Source organism: Colius striatus, chromosome 3 (genome assembly GCF_028858725.1).
Source record: "Colius striatus isolate bColStr4 chromosome 3, bColStr4.1.hap1, whole genome shotgun sequence".
Lineage (NCBI taxonomy): Eukaryota > Metazoa > Chordata > Aves > Coliiformes > Coliidae > Colius > Colius striatus.
The window spans coordinates 91,981,419-92,007,717 of NC_084761.1; the positions used below are offsets into that span (position 1 = coordinate 91,981,419).

The 26,299-nt window shown below is 42.2% G+C and overlaps 1 protein-coding gene across 6 annotated transcripts in view; it reads left to right on the top strand.

The window, feature by feature from the left end:
• SLBP (stem-loop histone mRNA binding protein) overlaps nt 1–25,636 on the top strand; it is a 29,024-nt gene extending 3,388 nt beyond the window's left edge. Inside the window, exons 1-10 of one of the 6 annotated variants that reach the window (XM_061992377.1) lie at nt 8,562–8,755; nt 9,941–13,734; nt 18,017–18,082; nt 19,010–19,141; nt 20,408–20,512; nt 21,030–21,089; nt 21,660–21,791; nt 22,385–22,534; nt 24,201–24,285; nt 25,020–25,636. In XM_061992377.1, coding sequence (XP_061848361.1) covers nt 18,039–18,082; nt 19,010–19,141; nt 20,408–20,512; nt 21,030–21,089; nt 21,660–21,791; nt 22,385–22,534; nt 24,201–24,285; nt 25,020–25,136 — 825 coding nt within the window. In that variant the 5' untranslated portion in view covers nt 8,562–8,755; nt 9,941–13,734; nt 18,017–18,038 and the 3' untranslated portion in view covers nt 25,137–25,636. Of the gene's footprint in view, nt 1–445; nt 578–3,675; nt 3,826–4,612; nt 4,751–5,437; nt 5,555–6,766; nt 6,875–7,299; nt 7,414–7,688; nt 7,803–8,560; nt 8,756–9,940; nt 14,948–17,888; nt 17,942–18,016; nt 18,083–19,009; nt 19,142–20,407; nt 20,513–21,029; nt 21,090–21,659; nt 21,792–22,384; nt 22,535–24,200; nt 24,286–25,019 lie in introns of those variants that run through there. The other 5 variants (XR_009818415.1, XR_009818416.1, XR_009818414.1 and 2 more) reach the window with 5 other exon arrangements.
• Nucleotides 25,637–26,299: the final 663 nt, after the last annotated feature.

A 26,299-nucleotide genomic window follows, 5' to 3' on the forward strand; every position in this document is an offset into this window, starting at 1 on the left:
GAGAAAGTACTGGAGTGGCAAAAGGAAAAGTGAAAACCAGCTGTTGAGGGTTGGAGAAAGAAATGACTATTAGATCATTCATGCTGACCTCCATTATATTATCCATTTTATTGAGTTTTAACTTTTTCATGTTTATGTTTGAAGGTTGTTACACATAGATACAATAATTATGTATCATTTGATTTGCGTGTTGTAGGACTATCTGCAAGCTTCTAGGAAGGCAGCTCTAACAGCAGTATCCTCAGGTGTATGTTTACATGTTAAAAACTTGAGCAACTGCATGAACTTGCAAAACTTGTTGTAGTCATTCATCTGATTAGCACAACTTTCACTTCTGTAAATGAGGGAAGTAAGAGTTATTACACCCAGTTCCAGAGTATGTGTTTATGCAAGCTGTAAAGCTATTAAGGTTCTTCTCAACTTACTTCTCCTTTTTCCTTTTTAGTTCTGTTTTAAGTGATTCTGCTAATCCAGCTGAAAGGGAGACAGATGAAGTGGTTCTGAGGAGAAGACAAAAACAAATCAATTTTGGGAAGAACACGCTTGCCTACGATAGATACATTAAAGAAGTTCCAAAGTAAGTTGCCCTGTGTTGCACATTTCCAAATAAACTCTTATTTGTTCTTTCTCTGTGTGTATATCAGCAGACAGTTTTAGTTTTTCTAAAATTACATGAACAGTACATGAAGAAAACATAAATCAATTTATTTTTATCAAAAAGAAGCCAGATATTTTCTGCATAGGAGCAAATTTAGATGTGGAGAATGTAAAGCTAAATGTTCCTTTTGTGTATTGCTGTTGCTAGTAGCAAATATACTTTTAAATAAGCTCTCTATTAACTAGCTTCCTGTAATGCTTCTGGTGACTGTGTTGCTAGGCCAGTGTGAAGTGAATTGATACCAGGAAATGGCCTGAGTAAAGCCTTGCATTTAACTATTGGTAAGGGAAACCAGTCTTCAGTGATTCACCAGTAACTAACAAACCAAAACCTAGATTTCTTGCTTTCTTTGTCATTCCACTTTGGTCTTTGGAGTCTGTGAATTGTGGCACTTAAATTTTCTTAGCCAACTCCCTCTGCTTACTGCAGAGCTGTCAAGATTTAGAAGCTAGTCTGTACTAATGTGTGGATGTGCATTTGTGTTACTGTATATTTTTGTTTTGAGTGTTATTTTTACAAAGTGTTTTTCTCTAAATATGGCTTGCTACTTGTAGCTGCCAGCTGTCTGTGGATTCTACCTGTAAGAGGCTGGTGTGAAAATGGCCAGCCAAGTACAGTGGACACTGCAAGCTTGTTGTTGAGCAAAACTTGAACAATTAGACTGCATGGTTAAAAATAAACAGTGAATATGTAAATGATGACAGATAACTACACAACATCATGGTCATGTCTTTAGTAACACTCCATTCTTCAAAGAATGTTAGATTGCTTAGTGAATTATGATTTTTCTTGGCACTTTGTTGTCGGTGGCAGGACTGTGGCCAGTCTGCTGGTGATGCCTGGCACTTGTATGACTGTACTGTCATCAGTTAAACCAGGTGGAGGACAGGAAGGGTGAGAGCAGTGTTCAGAAAAAATGTGGGATAAACTTAAAAAAAGAGTTCTAGATGCCAATTTAACAGAGTAGTCTGTAATACTGTTGCTTATCAGGGATCATTGTTTATCTCACAAGAAGACTTACAGCAAAGTGAACTGATTTGTGAAGCTGAAAGGGGGAACCACTTGAGACCAAGGTGCTTGGTATGATTTAGAACATTATTGTAATGTGCTTCCCCCCAGCATAAAGCTGATACCATATGGTAGGACTATAAACAGGGTTATTTTGTACTGAACATACAGTTTGAGTGAGCTCTCCAGCAGTCTGTGGTGGCCAGGATCTGGGTTTGGAATACCAACTGAGAAATACCACTTTCAGCTGTGGTGGGATCCCATATGGCCTTGTTGTAGTGTCTGCCCAGTGTAGGTTCAGTGGAAAGGCCTATTGTTTACATTTTCTCAGGAGATTGGAGGTACTTTTGGTTTCTATGATCCCAAAAGACAAATAATAGAATCATAGAATTGCAGGAGTTGGAAGGGACCTTTAGAAATCATCTAGTCCAAGCCTCCTGCCAAAGCAGGTCCACCTAGATCTGCTGTACAGAATGATAGTAATCTACATTGTAATGTCGTGTGGACAACGGTGGAATAAAAGTTCATTAGAGATACTTGTGGATTGACCCCTGCCAGTGACCAAGTACCCACACAGCTACTTGCTCCCTCTTCCCACTGGGATGGAGAAAGATTAAGAATAACAAAATAGAAAAAACTGATGGATTGAGATAAGGATAGTTTAATAGGTGAAAGAAAGGGGGAGAAAAGGCAAGTGATGCATCTTGTAGCGCATTGAGTGTGGCCAGCAGGTCAAGGGATGTTCTCCTTCCCATCTACTCAACCCTGGTAAGGTTTCATTGGGAGTACTGTGTTCAATTCTGGGCTCCCGGGTTCTATCACTGTTGAGGACTTCTGGAGAGAGTTCAACACAGGGCTATCAAAGTAATCAAAGGGCTAGGAACATCTCTCTTACAAGGAGAGGTTGTGGGACCTGGGGCTGTTTAGCCTGTAGAAGACTGAGAAGACTTTTATCAACACTTATAAATACCCAAAGGGTAGGTGTCAAGACAATGGGGACAGTGGTTTTTTCTGCAGTGGCCAGTGACAGGACAAGGAGTAATGGGCACAAGCTGGAACAGAGGAAGTTCACTTTAACATGAGGAGAAACCTCTTTGGTGTTGAGGTGAGGGAGCCCTGGCACAGACTGCCCAGGGAGGGTGTGGAGGCTCCTTTTCGGGAGGTTTCCAAACCTGCCTTGACACATTCCTGTGCCCCTTGATCAAGGGGAACTTGCTTTAGCAGGAGATTGGGCTGGATAATCTCTAGAATAGTCTCTTCCAACCTCCACCACTCTGTGATGAAAATGCAGTCACTCACTGTGTGCCACAAGCAGACTAGTGCCTTGATAGTCTGAGCCGTGACTGCTTTGGGAGACACCTCCCTTTCCTTCTTCCTTTGCCCTGGCTTTTATTGCTGAGCATGACATGATGTGGTGTGCAATACGTCTTTGGGTAATTAGAGTCAAGGATCCCAGTGGTTTCATCATAGAATGGTAGGGGTTGGAAGGGATCTTTAGAGATCATCTAGTCAATCCCCCCTGCAGAAGCAGGGTCACCTAGATCAGGTCACACAGAAACATGTCCAGGCGGGTCTTGAAGACCTCCAAGGAAGGAGACTCCACAACCCCTCTGGGCAGCCTGTGCCAGGGCTCCGTCACTCTCACGGTGACATAGTTTTTTCCTAAGTTTAAGTGGAACTTTTTATGTTCCAGCTTCATCCCATTACCCTTTGTGCTTTTAATATCTACTATAGAAAAAAGGGATGTCCCAACCTCCTGACACCCACCCTTTAGATATTTATAAATGTTAATAAGATCTCCTCTCAGTCTCCTCTTCTCCAGACTAAACAGCCCCAATTCCCACAGCTTTTCCTCAACATACACGTTTCAATTAATATTTAAAAATAAGGAACTTCTACTTATTAGGCCACTGATGCCTTTGTGATCTGATGGACTGAGGGGATTTTTTTTGGGGGGAATGAAAGTCATGTTCAGAAATAACAAATGTTATTTATCTGTGTGTTTACAGGAATCAGCGAATACCAGGAGTTCATCCCAGAACTCCCAACAAATTTAAGAAGTACAGCCGTAGGTCCTGGGACCAGCAGATAAGGCTGTGGAAGATAGCACTGCATGCCTGGGATCCTCCTACTGAAGAAACCTGGGATCTGCAGCCAGTGTATGTGTTGGTGAATTATGTCAGCGTGGCTTGTGCTTCACAGGAGGACCCTGTGTTTCCTTTAGAGCATTCCTAACTGGGAGCAGATGGGGGAGATGAGGCTTAGAAATGGGAATCTCTTTGAATGCCATGTTTTCCTTTTGAATTTTGCTAGTCTAGGATATTCCCATTATTCAGTATTTAATTCATCTCAAATAAGGCACTTTGAGGAGGAAGGCAATTAGTCTGCCTACAGTAGTACATCCTCTTCTCCTGAGTGTTTACACTGGTTAGCACAAGGTAAAATTGTTTTTTCTAGAAAAGGATAGGCATAAGCAGAAATTTGATGATTACTGTTCTTGACCTTGATAACCTTTCCATCTTTGCTTTTTCTGATGTCACTGGGACCCTTTTTCTCCTGCAGTAACAATATGTTAGAGGATTTGAGAAGCACAAGAAGATTAGACTGATATTTCTGTGCTCTCTGTGGGAGAGTGGCAGGGTTTTTTTACCTTTTCATAACTTTGAATTTCTGTAACAAGGGTAGCTCTGCTAATTGACACCACTTGGTACTTTACAAAATTAGGACTATTAAATTGGGAGGAAAAGAGGGAATGGAGTTCGTGTTAGCTCTGTATCGTGTAACTCGTTTTAGTAGTGTTATAATTGACCTACAGTGGAAGCTGCAGTTGCTTGCATCATTTGAATGTCACATGAGATGAACTGTTCATTGTTACTGCAGCTGAACTATCTTCTGCTTGGAGCAGTAAGACAGATGTGTTGGATTTTTTTTTTTTTCTGGTTTTAGTAGTACAGAAGCCTCAGGCAGCTCCCAGGAATGGTTCTGCAAAGATGAGGATGTTCCTGGCTGCTTTGTATTTGACAAAAAGCAGAAGAGAATTGAGTGTGAAGATGAATGCAGACAGGCTGACTACACACCAGAGAGGTATGAGAGAAAACTTCTGTGGTTAGCTTACTGAAATAATTCAGTACATGTTGATGGTGTCAGGTTTTTTTTGTAGGAAATGTTCAATGAAGCAGGACAGTTAATGCTTACTTCAGAGTTTGGCACTTTTGCTGTTGAATGTAATCCCTCGCTGAGGGACAGAGCATTGAAGGTGGAAAAATTGCTGTCATTGCAGAATTGCATCATTAGTAGCAGAAAAAAAAGCAGTGTTTTTTCAGCTTCTCTGTTTACACAGTGGAGTACAGAGATTACTTTAACCACTGTTGGCAAGTGTGAAAGGAAGCTATGTTTTTCAGAAGCAAGAGAGACCATCTTTAGCAGTATTATACCTGTCTACAGAACTGCAGGGATGCTTAACAGTGAAGCACCTCATGCACATCTTGTTTTACTGAGAGAACTTGATGTGGGGGCACGTGTATGGAGCTGAAAAATGTTCTTCTACCAGGTTTCTTCTGCAATTGTGACTGGGTTCAGTTTCCAGAATCCAGTGGAGCAGTTACCAACATTTGAACTATTTATTCTGTGTTTCTGTGTTGTAACTGAAGAGTCACACCTCAGGAAAGAAGTCTTCCTGTGTAGCATGTGCTGTTATTTTGCAGAACACCAATAAGCATTTAAACACAGATCAAAAATAAATGTGTAAAATCCTTATCTTATTTTTTGTAGTCCCTGTTCTCCTGATTCTTCTCCAGTTTGGAAACGCAGAAGAAGGAACAATTCTGACTCCTCTGTGGTTTCGAAGAGCAAAGCCCATTATGTGCGTATGTACCACACACTGGAAAGGTATGAAATGAGTCTCACTATGGAGATTCATATTATGAACTGAAGTGTGGAGTGTGACTGGTATCTATCACTCCATTTGTTAATGGCTGTAATTTGACATAGACATGTGTGAGAAATGCTTAATGAGAAATGGAAAATCATGCCAGAATGGCTAATACTGAGTGGTTCATGGCAAAGGTGAAGAAACGTCAGTGTTAGAAGACACAACATAGGTGAGGTTTTTTGTCTGCAGGTTTAGGCAACATTACTGTGTTTTTCTTGATTTCTCATAGAGCCTGGCTTCTGCTTCAGAGATTGTCATTCTGAAAGCGTTGGGTGTCTGCTGTAGTTTCATACCCCTTGCATACATTGCATTCTGCAGTTTAGTAGATAGAGTGTGGGCAAGTTGACAAACATTATGGTGAGGGAATGGTGCCTAATATTCACTCAGAAGTCTGTCTGTGAATACTGAAACTCACTGCCTGTTTATTGCCATGTTACATTGGCTACAGATATTACAGAGAACATGTATTCATGAAGGGATATGAAGCAGCTTTGTATATTTTGATTCAGCTTTTCCCTGCTTTATGAAAAATAGTATGGAAGAAAATCCTTGTTGGAATAACAAAGATTTGGTCATCCAGACTGGGATAGAGTGAGATTCATGTTCAAAAATTAATAACAGAAGGGTAGCATTTTTCAGGCTAACACCTTCCTTATTCTCATATGTTCAGGAGTTAGACTATTCATGTAGTGATATTATTCCTATTTCTATTTTTTCTCTATCTTAACTGCTGCATAAGAAGTTTTCCTGTGAGAAATTATAAGCTATGGAGAGGAAAGCGTGGCTTAACTCTATATGTGTTGTCAGAACCACAAGAGAAATGGAACAATGATTTAAGTTTTGAGGTTTTTAGTAGACTTTCCACACTAATCTGAGTAAAAATTATTGTCAAGGAATCATAGAATAGTAGGGGTTGGAAGGGATCTTTAGAGATATCTAGTCCAGCCCCCCTGCTAAAACAGATTCCCCTTGATCAGGTCACTCTGGAACACATCCAGGCAGGTTTGAAAACCTTGAGAGGAGACTCCACACCCTCCCTGGGCAGCCTGTGCCAGGGCTCTGTCATTATAAGATGTAGGGGTGTTTTCTTTTTACTTTGTTCCTCTTATACTTTTGAAGAGGGCTGTGTTACGAAGGTCTGTGGTTTCAAAACCTCACTTTCTTCCTAGTCTTAACGATTCAGGACAACAGGAAGCTTTTCCAAAGTGCTCAGAGTGGGAAGCCTTCAGTGAAAATGACCAAGTAATGACAGTACAACATGGTATAGAAATAACAAGGTAAATACCATAATGATTGTGATATGCTTTCTTTTTATTCCTTGTACTGTGAAGATGTCCTTTGCTTTTTTATCTTTCTTTTCTTTTACTGTTTAATAGTACTGACTTTTGTTTTTCTCCTTACATTTCCTCCAATGTGTGGCATGTGTGGTTATTACATTTGTTCTTTGAGTTCACTTGGCTTTTTCCAGTCTGACTCTTGCATCTGTTGCTTTCTGCTGCTTGTGCTATTATGTAACGCTGGAAGGGGATGAGGCTGTTTCACCCTCCATGTCTCACAGAAAGCAATAGCATTTTACAGAGTTGATCCTTGTGGTTGTTATTGACCTCTCACTTCCTCGGCCTAGCAGCCAAAAGCTTTCTCTCCATCTCCTCAAAGATTGTTTTGTAGATGATAACAATGATAGTTATTTGTTTTTATGCAGTGACCCATTTCCAGCCAGTTGTTCTTCGTCGTGGAACAATCAGAAACAAGAAAAGCCCAACTTCTTCTTGCCTGAGAGCGAAGTTTGCAGAGATACAGACTGCAGGCTGGAGAGGTATCAAATGCAACTCATGAATCACTGTTCTTTTTGCATGTTAGATTAGAAGCATAGATGCTTTATAGCTGTATTTCAGTCCAAGCTTTATAATAAAACAAAGATGTATATACTTCTGTACTTTTTAGGGGCATGTTAGTCAATATTTAGACGTTTTGTGGTAAAATTCATGTAATAATCTGTTTTCAAGTAAATAGCAGGTTGTAGCTGTATTTAGTATAGAAAGGTTACCATAATGAAACCACCTGGTCTTTGGGTCTTTTTTTTATCTGTAGGCTTAAACTTTGTAGCAGTTTATGGGAAGGACATCAGTCAGAGTACCCTGAAGGGGGATGGGGAAGTGCAAGTGCTGAAGATAGAATAATGAAGAAAAAAATTTAAGTACCAAGGTGAGTTCATGCTGACTACTTATTTTACCAAGTCTGTTTCAGTAGCCTATATACAGTATCATTCTGCAGAATCCACCTGGTTAGTTCAAGCAGATCGGTTTATATTTGTATTCCTCAATTATATTAGTATCTTAGTATTTTAGCCCGTCTTCTTATATTTAGTGCAGCACTTTAATTAAAAATCTAATACATCAGATGTAGTAAATTGAAATATTACCTGTCCAGCCAGCAAACATATGTTTTATCTTATCACACAAAGTGCCAATTTTCTTTGATTATTTTAGTAACAACTTTTCTGCTTCTTAATATGTGATGAAGTCACAGCTTTGCATTTGCAGCATTAGATTTCAGAGCAAGTTTTCTCCTGGACTAGAGATTCCTGTGATGCATTAATAGGATGGGTCATCATCTTGACTGAAACAGCTTTTGTTAGCTGATAGTCTTTTGTGTAATTTCATTGTCTTTGATCTACATTTAATGCAGGCTCTGCAACATTTTTGCCTAGGATATAAATGTCTGTCAAACGGTGATCTTGGAATATTTTACTTAATAAAATTCCTTAAAAATATGGCACACAATTAGTTTTACACTATTTGGATTTTTCATCTAGCAATATGAGGAAAAGGCAGTGAGAGCTTTTAAAAATGTGCAAATGGCATTTTTTCTGTTGATTTTTAATTTTAACCCTTTGAGCATGAATAAGACTTAATAAGGCTTCAGTGTTCTAAAGCCCTAATCCAATATTTGAAAATATCTAGTCTCTCTTTGTATATAGAAGTATTGAAAGAGGAGGACTTTCTTCTGGAACAGACAGTGATTTGAAGATCAGGGATGTAGTCCGAGATCAGCAGATGGAGTCATGGAAAACTGGTGCTATTGCTTAAGATGTGCTCTGAAAGAGGAAGAGATTTACAGTCAGCATGTGTACAGTCAACATAAGGTGAAATGTGCAGGTAAAAGAAGCATGACTCTCTACTTCACAGTTAAAGAGTCTTTCTGATCTTTGGGATAGATGATATTTAGCTGCATTGCAGTTGTCTTGGTTGGAAATAAGGCTCTATAGGAATGTGTGTGTTCAGGGGGTTTGTAATCACTCATTCTAATTGAATAAATATCTCTGATGTGTAAAATGAAAAACGTGAATTGAGTAGCTTCTCTGTGCAGCAACACGTGGATTTCTGGGATGCAATATTTAGAGAGATGCTGCCTTTAACTGTAGTTTTTAGGTGTCATGAGTTGCTAACTCTGAAATTACTTAATCTGCGGAAGGTGAATGTTATTTGAAAACCAGAAGATGGGTTGTGTGGTAAATGTTCCTCACCACCTGCCTTTTTGCTGAAACAAAATTCCTGCCTTGAACCAGAAAAATAAATGTGGCTGTCTTGGAGCCCGGTTAATTATCTGTAAATTTGACTCTCTCTGAGTGCTTTTTAAAGGCAAAAACTGTAGACAAAAGGACACTTCAGATACAGCAGGAATGGGTTAATTAGAATTTAGAGAAAATCTGGTTTGTGAATTGTAACATTTAAGGGAAAATGATGTGAGGATGTGATAAAGATAGGTCAACTGCTGCGTTTTCTCTTTGACAAATACTTTAGGAATATAGAGTGTGTAGTATTCTCTTTCTCCCAGTAACTTATGTTCTCAAAGTGTTTGTAGTGTTTGTACTCTACTACGGACAATACAGCTTTGCCTTTTTCTGTGGGGCATCCATTTTTTCTGTTGTAGCTAGCAACAGGACAAGGGGTAATGGGATGAAACTGGAACACAAAAAGTTCCATTTAAACATGAGAAAAAACTATTTCACTGTTGAGATGAGGGAGCCCTGGCACAGGCTGCCCAGGGAGGGTGTGGAATCTCCTTCCTTGGAGGTCTTCAAGACCCGCCTGGACGTGTTCCTATGCGACCTGATCTAGGTGACTCTGCTTCTGCAGGGGGGTTGAACTAGATGATCTCTAAAGGTCCCCTCCAACCCCTACTGTTCTATGGTTACACTGTGCTTAAAAGTCACCATAAGCAATGCTCTGTTCCATTTCCAGCTACTCTTAACACTAGAGCTTAAAAGAGTGAATTGTTTGGCTGTTAATGACTAGATACATTGTATTTACCAACTGCTGTTGTCTTCCTTTTGTGTTTAGATTTCTCCAGATCTTTAAGGACAGATTATTTTCCGCAAGCTCTGCCTCAAGCGTAAAACTTCAGATTTCGTTAAGGCCGTGCTGCAACCACGATGGAGATTCCTTAAAGCTTTTGTGAGAAATGTTTCTATTGTACCTGCGTTGGCAGATGACACGTGCCATTGTATTGTAAAGGCTACTACAGTTAATGGATCCTGCTGTTTGGAGATCATGCTACCTAGAGTGCACTAATACTATACTGGTGGATTGGTCCGATAATGAGCCTGAAGAATGTCACCCCTTAAACCACAGAGTTAAGCGCTGTTTCCTCTACTGGATCAGGACTGTACATCCAACCTGAAGAACTGCTTCAAAAGCATGTAGATAATTTCAGCTTTTCTCCACTTCTTAAACTGTTCTTTTGGATTGGGTGATAATCCACTTGGCTTATTTACTGTTCTCTGAGATAAGATACATTAAGCTAGTATTTGCCTAAGCCTAGGGATAGAAGGAAGAAGAAAGGTAGGTAGTTTATCAAATTGAGATCCTTCTTTTAAGGGGACTGTATGAACAGCAACACAGCCTAAATACCTGGATATTGCTTTTAGGTGTGTTGCAGCCTGATCTGCAGAGCCGATCTGCTGCTAAGAGTATGAGAGACGAGTTCAGTGCCTTTTGTTCCTACAAACATTAGAGGTGAGCAGCAGTATTTGCAGGTTTGGAGCTGCTGTGAGTGCGAGGTGTCTAGACAAAGGGTTGTGATGGTGTTGAGAGAGGCTCTTCTGTGTTTTACTCTTTTTAGCGCTGTGCACAGAAGTTCAAAGTGAAGGCCGTAACTGCAGTGGAGTTTAAACCAGATTTATGTGCCAGTTACAAGGACATTTTACAATCCTTGTGGCATTTTCTGTAACATGGGCTGGGATACAAATACCTGTTAGAAGTGGGTGTTGTCTCATGGCAGGAGTTGGGTTTGGCTTTTCACAAGGCTGCTGTGGAAATATGGCAGTGCTATGGATGCACATAGCAGCCATGTTGTGGGAATCACAGCATACCCAAGGGCTAAAAGCCCATTATGCTACTGATGTGGAAGGATCTGCTTCCCCAGAAACAACTCACAGTCCCTTCAAAAACACTATTTCCAGGCATGCTCAGGCATATGGGGTTCAGTAGTGTCCCAGCACAAGGGTGGCTCAGTTGCACACCCCAGCACACAGAGTGTGTGTGTGTACAAGGAACACATCTGTACAGCAATTTTTTGAGAAGTAATACTTAGAACCTTGTTGTTCTGGTGTGCATGCTTTCATGTGATTTATGATGGTTGTAAATAAGGGAATGTGTTACACTTTTGGCACTTTGTCTTTATGCAGAAGAATTAAAAACTTTAAATATCCGTGTTAATCTGCTTTTGCTGTTATGTTGTCAGAGGCCCAGTGTAAGAGGATTATATGGGTTCAGTAGTCCCTTTTTAGTTTGTTTTAGGGTATTTTGTTTACTTTGGGCTTTTTTTAGTCTTGCTAAAAGGGGGAAGGAATGTGTTTTAGGGATTAAATCAGACCATCAAATTGTTTACAGTTAAGGTTGTGTCCAACTGCTCAGTTTGTATGTTGACATCTTGTCATGAACTTATATTTAGTGCAGTGTAACCTAGTGGAAAGGAGCAGCTAAAGCCCCAGCATCCATTCTGCTGTGTGTCCTTCTGGAGAGGATGGAGCTGTGAGGTGAGAATAGGCTGTCATGAAATATTTAAGCTCAGCTCTCAGAACCCTTAAGCTTTTGCCCATGATGAATGGGGCTTGCAGTGGATTTATGGACATAAATCCTTGGGATTTGTAATTGAGCAGTCCTTAGAAGATCTTGTATTCCTCAGTTGAAGATACTTAAGCTAGAAATAGAAAAACCAATCTGCTAGTGGCAGTTAAATTTTGGACAGATTTATTCCTTAATCCAGGTTCTGTACATGTGGAAGAGCTATGGTAGCACAAGGAAAGGAATGAAATGGAGCAGATGAGGTTTGAGGTCTGGTAAAGGCATTTCATGCAGCACTGCCACTGGATGCAGAACCATGATTAAGACTTCAAATTAATAAGTGACCTCAACAGTCTAAATGGAGCAGTTAAAACTGGAGTGTAGTCCAATCATTCACTTGTTTATCTGTCCAAGACTTACGACTGAGGTAAGCAAAGCTGAATTCTGGCACTCTACCCCCAGATTGTATTTGATAGCTTTCCATTAATTTTACCTATTTTAGTAAAATCCACTTGGAATAAATCTGTGCTCAGTTCATATTGAAGCCAAACTCTGAACTTCATGAGCTGGGTTTAAATTTCTTCTGAGAAACGACATGTGTCTTCTGTTGGTATCTTTCTTCCACTGGGAGAATCTCCCTACAGATGGTACATTATCTGTGCTCGTAGCAACAAGGCTTCACTAGGAGTTCTGAAGTGCAGTTGGTTATGTGTATTCTGCTTTGGTTTTAAAACTGCTCCTTTGAGGTCACAGCGGTGAGGCTACTTCTTGCTCCCTTAAAATTCCCACTGTGGTGAGAAAATGTTTTTCTGAAGAATTTTCTCTGCTCACAGGGACAGATTTAATTCCTAAGCTGTCGCAGCAGGTAGTTCTGCTGGATAAACTGATGTAGTGCTTTTGCCTGGGCCAGGTTTTTGGTAGCAGGGAGGCTACAGGAGTGGCTTCTTAAAACAAAGATCTACCAGAAGCTTCCCCTAGAGCTGATAGGGCTAGGGCCAGTCAATCCTAAGATGGACTCCACAACTGACCTAGGCCTGGCCAATTAGTGACAGAGGTAACACCTCTGTGAATAACGGATTTGGGAAGGGGAAGAAGTTGCTGCTCAGTTGCTGAACTGCAGCAGCAACAGGGAATGAGAATGTGAAAACATCTCTGCAGACACCAAGGTCAGTGGAGAAGGAGGTGCTTAGGCCCTGAAAGAAAGACTCCCTTGTGACCTGTGGTGAAGACCATGGTGAGGCAGCTGTGCCCCTGCAGTCCATAAAGCCACAGGGGAGCAGAGATCCACTCACAGCCCATGGAGGAGCCCACGCCAGCGCAGGTTTGCTGTCAGGACTTGTGATCCCGTGAGGGACTCTGGCTGGAGCAGTTGGTACCTGAAGGACTGTTCTCCTGGTGGATGACCCATGCTGGAGTAGTTTGTGAGGAACTGCAGCCCATGGGAAGGACTCACGCTGGAGATGTTCATGAGGGACTGTCTCCCATGGGAGGGACCCCACAGTATAGCAGTGGGAAGAGTGAGGAGGCCTCCCCCTGAGAAGCAGCAACAAGGTCCATGAACTGACTGCAACCCCCATCCCCTGCACTGCTTGGGGGGAAGGAAGGAGGAGAGTCCTGGAGGAGGGAGGGGTGGAAGGAGGTGTTTTAAGATTCAGTTTCATTTCTCATCTCACTGTTCTTATTGTTCATTTAATAATTCAAATCTTTTTTCTCCCTGAGTCTGTTTTGCCCGTGACGCTAATTACTGAGTGACCTTCCTGTCCTTATCTTGACTCCCAAACCTCATTATATTTCTCTCTCCTCTGTCCAATTTAGGAGGGGGAGTGATATTAAGACTGGTCGAGCACTTGGCACCCAGCCAAGGCTAAAGCACCGCAACTGAAATTAACTTGGGCGTAGTGTCATGCATTTCACTGAGCATGGAGCCAGCCCAACTGTAACCCCCAAGGGCAGGAGACAACCTACAACAGAGATCTCTGAGAAGGAAAGTCCAGCACCTCTGTACAACATTTAGGGGAAACCCAGTGAGCTCTTCTCAAAATACTACTCATTTCAGCCAAGAGCACTAGGTATGTAGACATCCCACCCAAAAAAAAAGCACTGTTAAACAGCTAAAGCACCCTTTCCAAACACATCCTTAGCGGTAATCTTTGAGATACATACATATTGTGAGAACATAGATGCAATTCATACAAGTGAAACACTTTAAGTGGAGGAAAAAAAATGTGAAATCATAGAAGAGTCAAGCAAAATAATGCCAAAAAAGCCAGCTGCTGAGGTTTCAAACTTTAATTTCTAAAAGCAATTGCAAATAATGGCCTGAAGACTCTTGATCTGGTCTGGTGCAGTTCCCAAGGCAGGCTGGCAGGGAGCCATTGTCTTCCCATTACTGAACCTGTTAGTGTTGCTGGCAGTGGTTGAATAATGCTTGCACCTTTTTTTGTAAAAATGATGTGAATTTCTCCAACTTACAAGAAGATAATAAGGAACAAGGTTTGTCAATTCACCATGAAGAGCATCTTCAATACGTCTGAGCAATCCTGACTTTCACTAAGCAGGTGCTGCTTCTTGGCCTTCAAGACCATGTGTGTAATTCTGCAGTGATCTCTGGTGGAAGAAAATTCAGCTATCTGTTTTTACTGTGGTGATCTGAGACTCTTACTTGACCTCTACCTTGCTGTTATGACCAGAGTTAAAAGTAGCTGCAGATACTGTGCTGTATGGTTTTTCACAACCTTGAATAAAGCCCCTTTCTGTATCTGCAAACTGAGAAGGGAGTAAGGAAGGAGCTGCTTGGTTATTTGCCACACTTCAACTGGGATGTTCCTATAGGCAACTCTGTTCAACCATCCAAGAGGGCTTAATCAAGAAACAGGAAGAATTTCTGCAAGTACTCAATAGGAGCACTTCATGAGGAAGTTGTAGTTTGTAAAAACCATGTTTTATTTCCAGAGTAGAGATGCAAATTGTCCCTCTCACTTTATGCTTCAGCCTTGCTATGCATGAGGTATCTTCATTAAAAAAATCAAACCAAAACACCACCTGTCAAGATATGCTTGAAAAGTCTCTCCAGAAACATTGCTGGGCTGTGGCAGTCATGTTTGTGTTTAGCTGCTCTAAAAAAAACCTCAGTAACAACTACAGACAAACTCCACTTTTGTTTGTTATTTCAGCCATCCATCAAACACATTTGGTTGCTGATGGTTCAAGTGTTACTCAGATACAGCCTGTCATAGTAGTGGTTATTAGTAGTAGTGAAGGTTCACTTCAGCCAGGTTCATTGGAAGACATGTTTATGTTCTTTAATCTGTCGAATACCTAGCCCAGGGCTGCTTTGCAGTTGGATTTTCTCATACTGCTCTTTTAGTGTCCTGCCTGAGATGAAGAGCAGAGATTCTTGGGAACTGCAAGTTCTAAACTCTAAACAACTAGGCAAGATAAAGGAACAAAAGAATCTTATTGCAGCTTTTGAAACAATCTCCTATCTCTAAGTATTACCAGAAGTATTTAGTACTAAGGCTGCATCTGCAGCAGAAAGCTTTACTGGTGAAACCTGCAGAGTTTTTGTATTGTTTTCAAAGCTCAGTAACTTTATGCTCACTCCTTGCATTTACCTTGCACGAGCAAGACACAGTATGAATATCCAACTGTGTTTCTGTCAAGTAACCAGAGCCAAGGTTTGCTGGCTTTCTGCTACCTGTGAGAGAAAGACAAGGCTTGTCCACAGTAAAAACAGACTGCTTGCTAAAGCTAAGTTTTAAATCTGATTTTCTGCAGGACTGTAATTCTGCTCTGTTTTTATAACTCTTGTTGTCATAGCTGTTATACAGTGGTAGTGTTTTTTGAGAGAAGGCAATGAAGATATGGACAGGGGAAAGAAGTTAATTGCATGTCACAGGTGGTAGCCAAATACCAGTAAGGAAGAAGCCAACTGGGCCAGCGCAGTAGATGATTCAGTCCATGGCACAGGTGATTTGTGTTTAGAAGAAACTGCATTATTATAAGTAAGGCAAAATCATGCCAGCTGCTTCTCACTATGGTGGCCATAGATGACGACAGCTCTTTGCCAAATTTGTGATTCTTGAGAGCTTAACCTTTTGACAGCAGAAAATACATCTCCACAGAGTACAGGCTAAGTGAGTATTACCTAAATGTGGAGGGAAGGAATAGATTTCATGAAATCGGCTGGGGCTCTTGTTAGAGGAAAATCAATGATAGTGGTGGGCTTTCTCTTCTCACGTGTTAACTCCTGTGAACTAAAGCAGGAGGAGGTACTTTTTAATGATTTTTTTAATGTTTCAGTGGAAGCATCACAATAGGAATTGTTGTAATGTACCAAAAACAGACTATTTCCTGTAGAGCTGAGTCAGAATACACAGGCTGCATCTGAGAAGCAGAAATGTAATACACAATGAAACATTCCCACTGCATACCTTGGAAACTGAATTCTAGAACAAAAAAAAACACCTGAAAAGTTTGAGGATGGTGTTATTTACTTTGTATCTTTGTAATGTCAATCAGTTTTATTAATTTGAGAACATTATACCTCTTTGCTGATCTCTTTGACCTTAATCTGAGAATAGTTGATAAAGTGTGCTGGTCTGAGAAGCAAGGAAAACGGCCTTTGAAAAAGAGGAAGAAAACTCTTAATTGGGTTCTATGATAAGAGAAAGATCCCATTGTCCTTGCTACTGTATCATGTGTTGAATACTCAACCTGCAGAAATGTGCAGGTTGTGTTACATTCCCAAAATAATCTAATGCCTTTTAAAATATGAATAGTTGCTGCTGCTTCTGGAGGTAAAATCACTTTACCACCTTTGTCATTGTTACTGTAATAGCTAGGAGTAATATTCAAGAAGAACCACCAAGGCATTCCCCCTGCCCTGGGTTAGGGGGCATGGTCCAGAGCATTCCCTGTCACCTCTCTGCTTAGCTGAGTGTGGTGGCTTAAGGGAAAATGGAGAATGGCACCAAGTTCCTACCCAGCATAGCAGGCACATCTCCTCTGTGACCCACCCACCTTCCCCAGGTGCCCTTCCCTCACAGGTGTGAGGCTCCTAAGGCTAAACTGAACAATGATGAGAACGATAGTTCATCAGACTTGGAGCTGTCACCAGGGTTAAGAAAAAGAGATAGGACATCGTTGTGGGAGATTTTCTCCTGAAGGGAATGGAAGGTCTAATATGCAGATTGGCAGCAGATGTCTGCTGCTTCCATGAGGCCTGGGTTAAAGATGTGAAGAGGAAGCTTTATACCCTAGTACAGCCCTCAAATTGTTACCCACTCTTGGGTTTTCAGGTAGGCAACGATGAAGTTGCAACAAGAAGTCTGAGCCTAATCAAGAGAGACTTCTGCTCTCTGAGGTCTGTTAGTTTCTTTTCACAAGGATGAGCAGATGATCTCAAGTTGCAACGGAGTGGGGGGTTAGATGGGATAGCAGGAAAAAATTCTTCCCTGAAAGGGTTGTCAGGCCCTGGCACAGGGTGTCCAGGGAGGTGGTGGAGTCCCCATCCCTGGAGATATTTCCGATGTGGGGCTGAAGGACGTGCTTTAGTGGTAGCCATGGCAGTGCTAGGGTAATGGTTACACTCAATGATCTTAATCTGAGAGGTCTTTTCCAACTAGATTTTCAAATTAACAAGATACTGCTGCATCTGTGGAAATGTGTCCTATGTGCAATTAAAAACCCTGGAACCCTTCACTTATTAAAGCACAGCCTCTAATGCCACATCATTTTGTGAAGTACAGACTCCTGACCTAACAGTCAGGGGTAGGATTTGAACAGTCCCTTGCTATGCCACGTGCTCTTCATGGACTAAAGGCCCGTGCTGACGATTGCACACCTTCATGCTAAAAGCACTCTGCTTTTCCCCTATTGTTTAGCCTCGGTTGCGGGCAGTGCGCGCCAAAAGCGCGCGCCGCCGCGCTTGATTCTCCCGCCAACACGCCCCGGGGCGGGGCCGGGCGGGGCCGTGGGCGCGGGCTAAACCATTACACTAGACGGGGGGGGGGGGGGGGGGGGTTGTCCGGGATGCCGCGGCGGGGGGAGCGCGTTTGCTTCGAGCCTATGGTCAAGCTCGGCTCGGTTCCATCTGTCTCGGCTGGGCAGAGTAAGGACGCGGGTCGGTGGTTGCGCTTTCTCCTTCCCCCTCCTTCCCCCCGCGTACCTGTCCCCGTGGAGGGCCCTGCGCAGGCGCGGCGCGGGGAGGCGGGGCGGGCGGCGTCCGTCAGCGCCGGCGGGAGATGCGAAGGGGCTGCGCGGGAAGGCAGGAAGGTGGTCCGTCCTCTCGCTGCTTTGCTGGTCTCTCGCAGTCAGACCCCGTCCCTCGCCACCCGTCTCTCTCTCCAGCCTGCCGAGGACGCCTCGCGCCATGTCCTTCCGCCAGAGGAGCCCGCACGACGGCACCAAGCGCAGGTAAGATGTCGCAGTTCTGGCCTCGAGAAACGAAACTGCGGAGTTAGCCTCCCGGAGCAGCGCTGCTCAGCAAGTCAGGGCACTGCCGACGGAGAAAAGGTGCGGTTCTTTACCCCGATCCAGCTAGCGAGTCCCAGGTACAGGTGGCTTAGCGCTGTTGAGCTGACTCAGAATATCTTTTTGATACAAAATATTTCTCCACGCTTATGGAAGGGTCGTATCAACGCAAGCAACCCGAAAACCAGAAAATGGTAGCGGCTCTCAGCTCCTTGCGGCGGACCTGCTTCGAATATCAGAAGGAAGGTCACAAGCGCCTCTGCTCCTCAGTCTGGGAACTGCGGGGATGCCCCGTGCCCGCGAAGGGAGAAGTACTCGCCCGGGGCAGCGGAGAGCCCCGCCTCGTGCGGTGCCGCCGGCACCCGGGCCGCTGCCGAGACGTAATACCGGCTGATCCTATCATTCTGAGGCAGAGGGCCGTGGTACCGACGCTGGTGCTCATCCTTCGTCCCCCCACCCCTCTCCCCCTCCTCCCGCTGCCCGGTGGCGGAGCGGCGGCAGCCCCGAGCCGCCCTCGCGCCCCGTCCCTCAGGCGGGCCCTGCGCCTGGCCCGGCGACGGCCATGTTCGCCCGCGGCTGCGGGGGTGCGGGGCGGCAGCTGCCGCCTCGGGATCGGGTGTGAATGCCCGGGTCTGCCCTGCCCTCGCTTTGTCGGTGAGGGGCGAGTTGTGGGGCCGTTTAGCGTGGAGGTGCAGTGCGGGGCAGAGCCTCCCGCCGAAGGGACTCAAAGCCTGTACCTGCTTGAGTAGTTACGCGTGATTTATTAACGTCAGATCAAACTGAAGGACGATGTCCGCATGCGATGGTGTCTCAAAGAGGTGAATAAAACTGCCTAGTATGCTCACCTTGTCTTGGTTTCTCTGCCGCCAGCCCACAGGCTCCCCCTCGCTGGTCCCAGGGAAGGAAACGCGGCGCAGATGGGAGGCGGAGAAAGCAGGAGGAGTCCGAGTCATCTGCTTTCGATGAGGAGAAGTACAGGCCTGCTGACAACAGGCTGGACAGGTAGGCAGAGCTTGCAACAGAAACATCTCACTCTTTTGTTTGTCAGGTGCTGTTGGAATTGACTATTCAGGGTTCTCACCTATAAATTACTTGTTGACCATAAATCTTCCTTATGAGGAAAGGCTGCAGGACCTGGGACTGTTTAGTCTGGAGAAGAGGAGACTGAGGGGGGATCTCATTAATATCTAGAAATATCTAAAGGGTGGATGTCAGGAGGTTGGGACATCCCTGTTTTCTATAGTAGCTAGCAACAGGACAAGGGGTAATGGGATGAAGCTGGAACACAAAAAGTTCCATTTAAGTATAAGAAAAAACTACTTTACTGTTGAGGTTAGAGAGCCCTGGCACAGGCTGCCCAGAGGGGTTGTGGAGTCTCCTTCTTTGGAGGTCTTCAAGACCCACCTGGACATGTTCCTATGCAACCTGATCTAGGTGGACCTGCTTCTGCAGGGGGGTTGGACTAGATGATCTCTAAAGGTCCCTTCCAACCCCTACCATTCTATGATTCAATAAATAGTCTTAAAGGAAGGAAAATAATTATTATCTTGGAGCTACTTCCTAAGAAGCAGCATTTTTCATTCATTATAATTTCATGCTTGCTTACTGCTGTTTATCATGAAGCAATAACTGCACAAGCCCATTATTTTTGTTTGTGGATCTAGGCTGTGTGTACTATTGTGGCAATATTAAACAAGATGATCATAGAATGGTGTCTTTACCTCCTCTACTAGGTGTGTTTTCATATGGAGAAACTCTTGGTGCTGTTGTGTAATTTTAACTAATAACCTTTGCAATTCTGGGTTCTAATATTTGTCTCTTATATAGTTAATGAGTCTGCCATCATGAAAGAACCAATATTTGTGAATTCATTTAGTTGGAGTGAAAATAAGTGAGCAACTGAGTAAATCTGGTGTTTCACATACTGCTTTTGGAAGGACAGCAGCTAGTTACTGATGATGTAGGCAAGATTGCAGGCTACAGTCATATGTTCCTATAGATATCTGCATAAACTTTTTAAGGAGGAAAAAACAGAAGGCAAACTACATAACTCTCAGTGGAACTCTCAACTGATGCATAATTTTACTATGCAGACATTTTAATAGGGCAATACAAGATATTCATAGCCATTGTGAGTACTGTAAATGACACATGAAATAGCTATCAGACTGTGAATGGGGGAGATGCTGGGGGTGGGAAATAATACAATACACCAACATTTTAATGTAGAAGCCTTTAATCTTTTCTTTACTTAAATTTTCTTCCTAGCTTTACGACACCAGAAGGCCCTGGACCCCTTTCCCGCTGTTCAGATTGGGGAACTGCAGTGGAAGAAGACGAAATGAGGACCAGTGTTAACAAAGAAATTGCAAGGTATCCATGAGTGTTGAAGGTGAAGTGGGGAAAGGAGGAGAAATGGTAGTTGGCTGTAGGGTCTGTATTGACTTATATTTTTAACTTCATCATTGTAGTAAAGTCAGACCAGCCTTAGTTTCTTGTTTTCTGCCTTTAGGTCAGCTTTTGACTTAAGTTCTGCAGGAATGAGATACCATACTCTCCAGAGAGTTGATGCATATCACAAACAATCTCCCTTTTACCAGTAACCTTTCCTGAATCTCTTAGATTGAATTACTTTGAATGTCCTTTCCCTAATTACTGTTTTCACATATAATTGCTAGAAAAACATTTTCAAAAGAAACTCTTCAGATGTCTTTATTTTTAGGAGAAAAGGAAACATCTGTTCTATAGCAGAAAGGCATTTACATTGTGTGGGTTGACTTCAAGACTGTTGCTTGGCTGAGAAATAAAGTTAACTGTGAGCTGTGACAGTGCAGCCTTGTACATTCTCTTTGTGTGCGTGTGTTCTTAACACTGATTTGAACTCTTACAGGTACAGAAGAAAACTCCTAATAAATGAATTTTCAAGAGAAAGGAAGTCCTCCTCTGGCAGGTAGGTAGCTGAGGAAAAGGAGGAGACTGAGGGAGGACCTCAGTACTACCTATAAGTATTTAAAAGGTGTTTGTCAAGAGGATGAGGCAACAGTTTTTTTGTAGTGTCCAGTGACAGGACAAGGGGTAATGGACAAAAGCTGGAGCACAAAGTTCCACTTAAGGAAAAACTATTTTACTGTTGAGATGAGGGAGACCTGGCACAGGCTGCCCAGGGAGGGTGTGAAGCCTTCTGTGGAGGTCTTCAAAACCTGCCTGGACATGTTCCGGTGTGACCTGATCTAGGTAGACCTGCCTGAGCAGAGGGATCGGACTAGATTATCTTTAGAGGTCCTTTCCAACCCCTACCATTCTGTGAAATACAGACAGTAGCTCTGAATCTTCATATTTATCATATTATTTCTGAAAATGCTCAATTTTAAATAGTTCATCTTCAGTCTGCTCCAACATCACAGTTCAGTAACATCCCAAATTCTCATCTGAAAAGTTTTCACATGTTTCTTTATAACTTTATACATCTATATTTGACTGTTGCTTGTTGTCCCAAATCTACAATGTTTTTTTCCTTCAGTTCTGATTCAAAGGAGTCCACTGTGACAGTAGAACTCGAGACAGATGAAGTGGTTTTGATGAGAAGACAAAAACAGATAAACTACGGAAAAAACACAATTGCATACGATCGATACATCAAAGAAGTGCCCAGGTAAGCTGCTTGAGTTTCTGGAACATTAAAGGTTTGGTTGTAAGTCACACCTATTCTTTGTAGGCGTGTTACTGTACTAAATGTGATATCTGAGACGCATTCAAACAGAAGGCATCTGCAAATTAAACTTTATAAGGCATTTTGTAACCAATAAGTCAAACCAACAATCAAATGAGACGTGGATTTGGGGTTTTTATTTTACTAGCAATACATGAAGACATCCCTTCGCTGCAGAAATGGAAGTGAAAGTTCTTTTGGTTGTGCTTGTCAACTAGAGGAAACGAAACTGCTTCTTGCAGGCAATTTTCTCATTAGTAGACAAAGACAAAATGGACTATAGTTGCCCCTAGGTACCTAGGATTGATAATCCTTTTGTTTTGTTTCATTTTTTCATTTCACTCAAAGGCAGAAAACTTGAGAAGTTCATATGGAGCTGACAGTTTTTCACTTGAGTGCCAGAATTGTGCAGTTGTCTTGTTCTCATAGAGTCTGCTGTATTGTAATGAGTCTGTGTAGCAGGCAGTTGGTCTTTAACATTTAAAACATATATGTGAAAAACACTAGTGAATTTTTCATCCCTAATATCTGAACAGGTGCCATCGTATACCAGGAGTCCATCCCAGAACTCCAAATAAATTTAAGAAGTACAGCCGTAGGTCATGGGACCAGCAAATCAAACTGTGGAAAGTCGCCTTGCATTCCTGGGATCCACCTACTGAAGAAGGATGTGATTTGCAAGGACTGTATGTGTACAGTATTCAAGATTCCTTTATAGAATTAAATATTAAAATCCAAACCAAACCCCAGCTTACCCCTTTATGAGACAAATCATAGAATGGTAGGGGTTGGAAGGGACCTTTAGAGATCATCTAGTCCAACCCACCTGCTAAAGCAGGTCCACCTAGATCAGGTCACACAGGAATGTGTCCAAGTGGGTTTTGAAGACCTCCAGAGGAGACTCCACTAGTTACTTGTCCATACTTAGTGCTGTTCTGTTCCTTCTTGGTCAGAATATCTAATAGCTTGGTGGCCCTAGACTTACTCTGTGCCCTTGCAAAGGGATACATCTATATCACTCTTTTAATGTATGTCCACAGGGTGAAATTAGAGCTCATTCTGCAGTGCTCTATTAAAGAAAACCCCACACCATCAAGGGGTTGGTCTCTTCATTCCAGTAATGAATGACAGGACAAGAGGAAATGGGCTCAAGTTGCACCAAGGGAGGCTTAGATTGTAGGGAGGACTTCTTCCCTGAGAGGGTTGTCAGACACCATCCCAGGCTTCCTAGGGAGGTGGTGGAGTCCCCATCCCTGGAGATACTTAAAAGCTGTGGAGCTGAGATGCTGAGGGACTTGTGTTAGTGGGTTGGCAGAGTGAGTGGTTGAACTCAGTGTTCTTAAAGGTCTTTTCCAACCAAAACAATTATATGATTCTAAGGCAAGCCAGATCTTTCAGAGCAGTCTGAGGATTAATCTGTGATAGATGGAGTGCTGGAGAGTTCACATTAATTGACAGATCTCATGAATACTGAGCTTGGACCAAGACAATGTATGAGAACCTGTCTCATAGCTTTCTCACTTGGTAGTTCAAGAACAGTGGTATAAATTCATGTTTCTTGAGCAGAGCAGAGGAAAGAAGTACTTGTAAAAATCATCTTAAGGTACCATTAAATTAAAAGCATGGCCATGAATGTTCACACCCACGTTACTGAGGTATTCTGCTCTAGAAGGTGCAGAATAATGCAACAGTTATTTTTCTTTGAAGTAAATAATAAAGTTGATCAGGAAACACACAAAGTAGAACTGTGGGACTACAGAACAATGTAGCTAATTCCTCAGGAAACGGTTTTGTGGTAATAAACTACTGTTTTTCCTGAACAGTGATGCTGATTTAAAAACCATTAGGAGCAAATCAAAAAGCAAAGACTTACTTTGAGCTTCCTTTTACTTGTAATTGATGTGAGGGGAGTTGGTATTTCAGCCTGAAGCCTAATGTACAAGTTGGTGTTGAAATACCAGTCAGTCTTCAACTGCTGGGGTCTGGTTCTGTGTATAGTGGATATTAAATCTTATGTTGTAAAACAAATGGATGGAAACCTTGTCTGGAACAAAAATAAGTTCCTTGCTCTTCCACAATGTTTGTCCTCATTTGTAATGAGGTGTGGTTTGAGTGTTGGGTATTTTGTTCTGACAAGTTGTCTTAGTCTCAGGACTTTAAATCACTCCTTGGCCATTGTGACTGTAATTGAATTGACCTGCTGTTCTGGTTAGTAGTTTGCAACCACTGTCCCTGTAACCTCTGTAGATCTCTCTGCTCTTGCTTGGCTGTCGTTTTCAGAGCTGCAAAGTGTGACTTGGTACTAAAGAAGTGAATTTGTTTAAGGCTGTGTTCTTTACAATTGTTTTGCAGTAGCCCTGTTGACCTTGGTGAGATGGAGACGGAATCTGTTGGGAGCAATTCTACTGAATCTCAAACCAGCTGTCAAGACAATGATGTAAGCCTATCTGTCATTTGCATAATTAGTTGTTAATAATTAGTCCATTACTTAGAATTATATCCAGCCTTTGTATGTGAGAAATTCCATAATCTGCTGTGTTTAGGGGCTGTTGATGAGCTGAGTTATCTTCAAATTTAGACATTTTCACAACTGTAGCCAATATCTGCCTGCAGTCTAAGTTTAGAGAGTTAAAACTTAAGGGATCATCTCCAATGACAAATATATCATTTTTCATAGCCTTAAAAAGATAATAGATTGGTTTAAAGAGTGTCAATTCTGAACTATGACATAGAGTGCAAATACTACTTTAGAGTGCAATATCTAGCTTGAAAATAGGGTATAATTTTCCTGGTGCGCTCAGACTTTGAAGTAGGCCCTTTTTATATCCTGAAAGCATTTAGTACAGCTGGGCAGAAACCTTCAGGAAGGATCTAGTATTGTTTTTCTTACTGGATGTGTTTCTCTGCTGAGTATTGAATCTGTATAATGTTTTCATGTGTGCATGTATAGATCCTTAAAATACCTGCAAGAAATCTTTGAGTGTGGTTAAATGAGCAGGACCCTTCGATTAAATCTCTCTAATCTTAAGACTGGCCTTGGCTTTTTGTATGGCATTTAAAGTGCTTGTAAGCCTCTGTTATAGGGTGACCTAAATGAATCACAGAAAGGAAGTGAATTAACTGCACAAATGTGTGTTTAACTGCTAATTATTGACTGACTTTATATTCCAGAATACCTGTTCTGGCACTCCCACCAAAGTTAGACATGTCGACTATCAAGCAGAAGGTGATTTTGACTTGGAATTGTGTTTGAGTGAACCACTGAAAGATTTTGATACTGTGAGTTAAATAGTCTTGTGCAAACTGCTTTAGAGATTAAATTTTAGATGTTAGCTTGATTCATAAGCTGATACTAGTAAGAAAGCTTAAGCAAAGTTAAAGGCTGTTCTTCAAGCTGTGGTTGGTCTGTGTATTCTCTGGACCAAATTTATGTAAAAATACAATTGAGTTGTGTGATTTCTTTTTAACTTTTAATTTATGCATATCAGATTTTTTTTAATGAAACCTTTTGATAGTGAAAATGGCCAAAGGCAGTGCTGTCCTCAAGAAATGCTAAATGGTTCAGCAAGCTCTTACTGACTTCCCCCGCTGCCCATTGTGTCCGTAGTTTTCTGTTGTCCACCTGCAAATCAAGAGCGAAGGAGGGGGAGGTATTTTTGAGCATCTGTATGTTACCTTGCTGTTCCATCTGGCTGGGTTTATATGTAAAACTGTTGTAAACACTGTACAGATTTACTGCTGAGAGCAGTTAATGTTTTTATTACTTTTGTATGGGATGTTGCTGGAAAATAAACGGAATTGCGTTTACTGATGACTCTTCAGCTTCATTTCCTACTACTGATGTTTTGTGGATAACAAAATGCAGGAGAGCACCAAAAGCCACATAACTGAGATTAATACTGGGCTAAGGGGAGTGTGTTGGCACCATCCTCTGACTTGGAGAGAGACCTTTTTCTGTGTGCAGACCACTGGTGTGAATTTAAGGTTTGGTTGGAGTGGGTAAGCCTGTTGTTGACTTTTTGCAGACTCCTTAGAAGTAGTTCAGTTTAGTAGATATCCATTAGCTGGTTACCAAGTTCTCTTCTCTACAGAAATTGCTAGAAGAGCTAGGTCGTTACTTGAGTCTTGTTTACTCTACAGGACCTTTGGTCAAAGGCACTTCACCTCTCTAAAATGGAATTTCTGTGTGTTGGTTTTACGACTCATCAGGCTCAATGGAGACACTTAAGCTTTTCAGTCTCAGTGAGTCTCTTAGCTGTAAGCAGTATCACCAGCCATCTCATTTGTTAGGGACTCTTAAAATCTGATAGCTGGAGAAACTTCCAAGAGGAAGAAATGGTTTTGGGATGAGGCTGGAGCTACACTCTGGTGTTAAGGGGACGGCCTTCCTAGCATTTATGTTCTTTAGTTTGTCTTGTTCACTACCTGGAGTGAGTCCTCTGGCCTCCCCA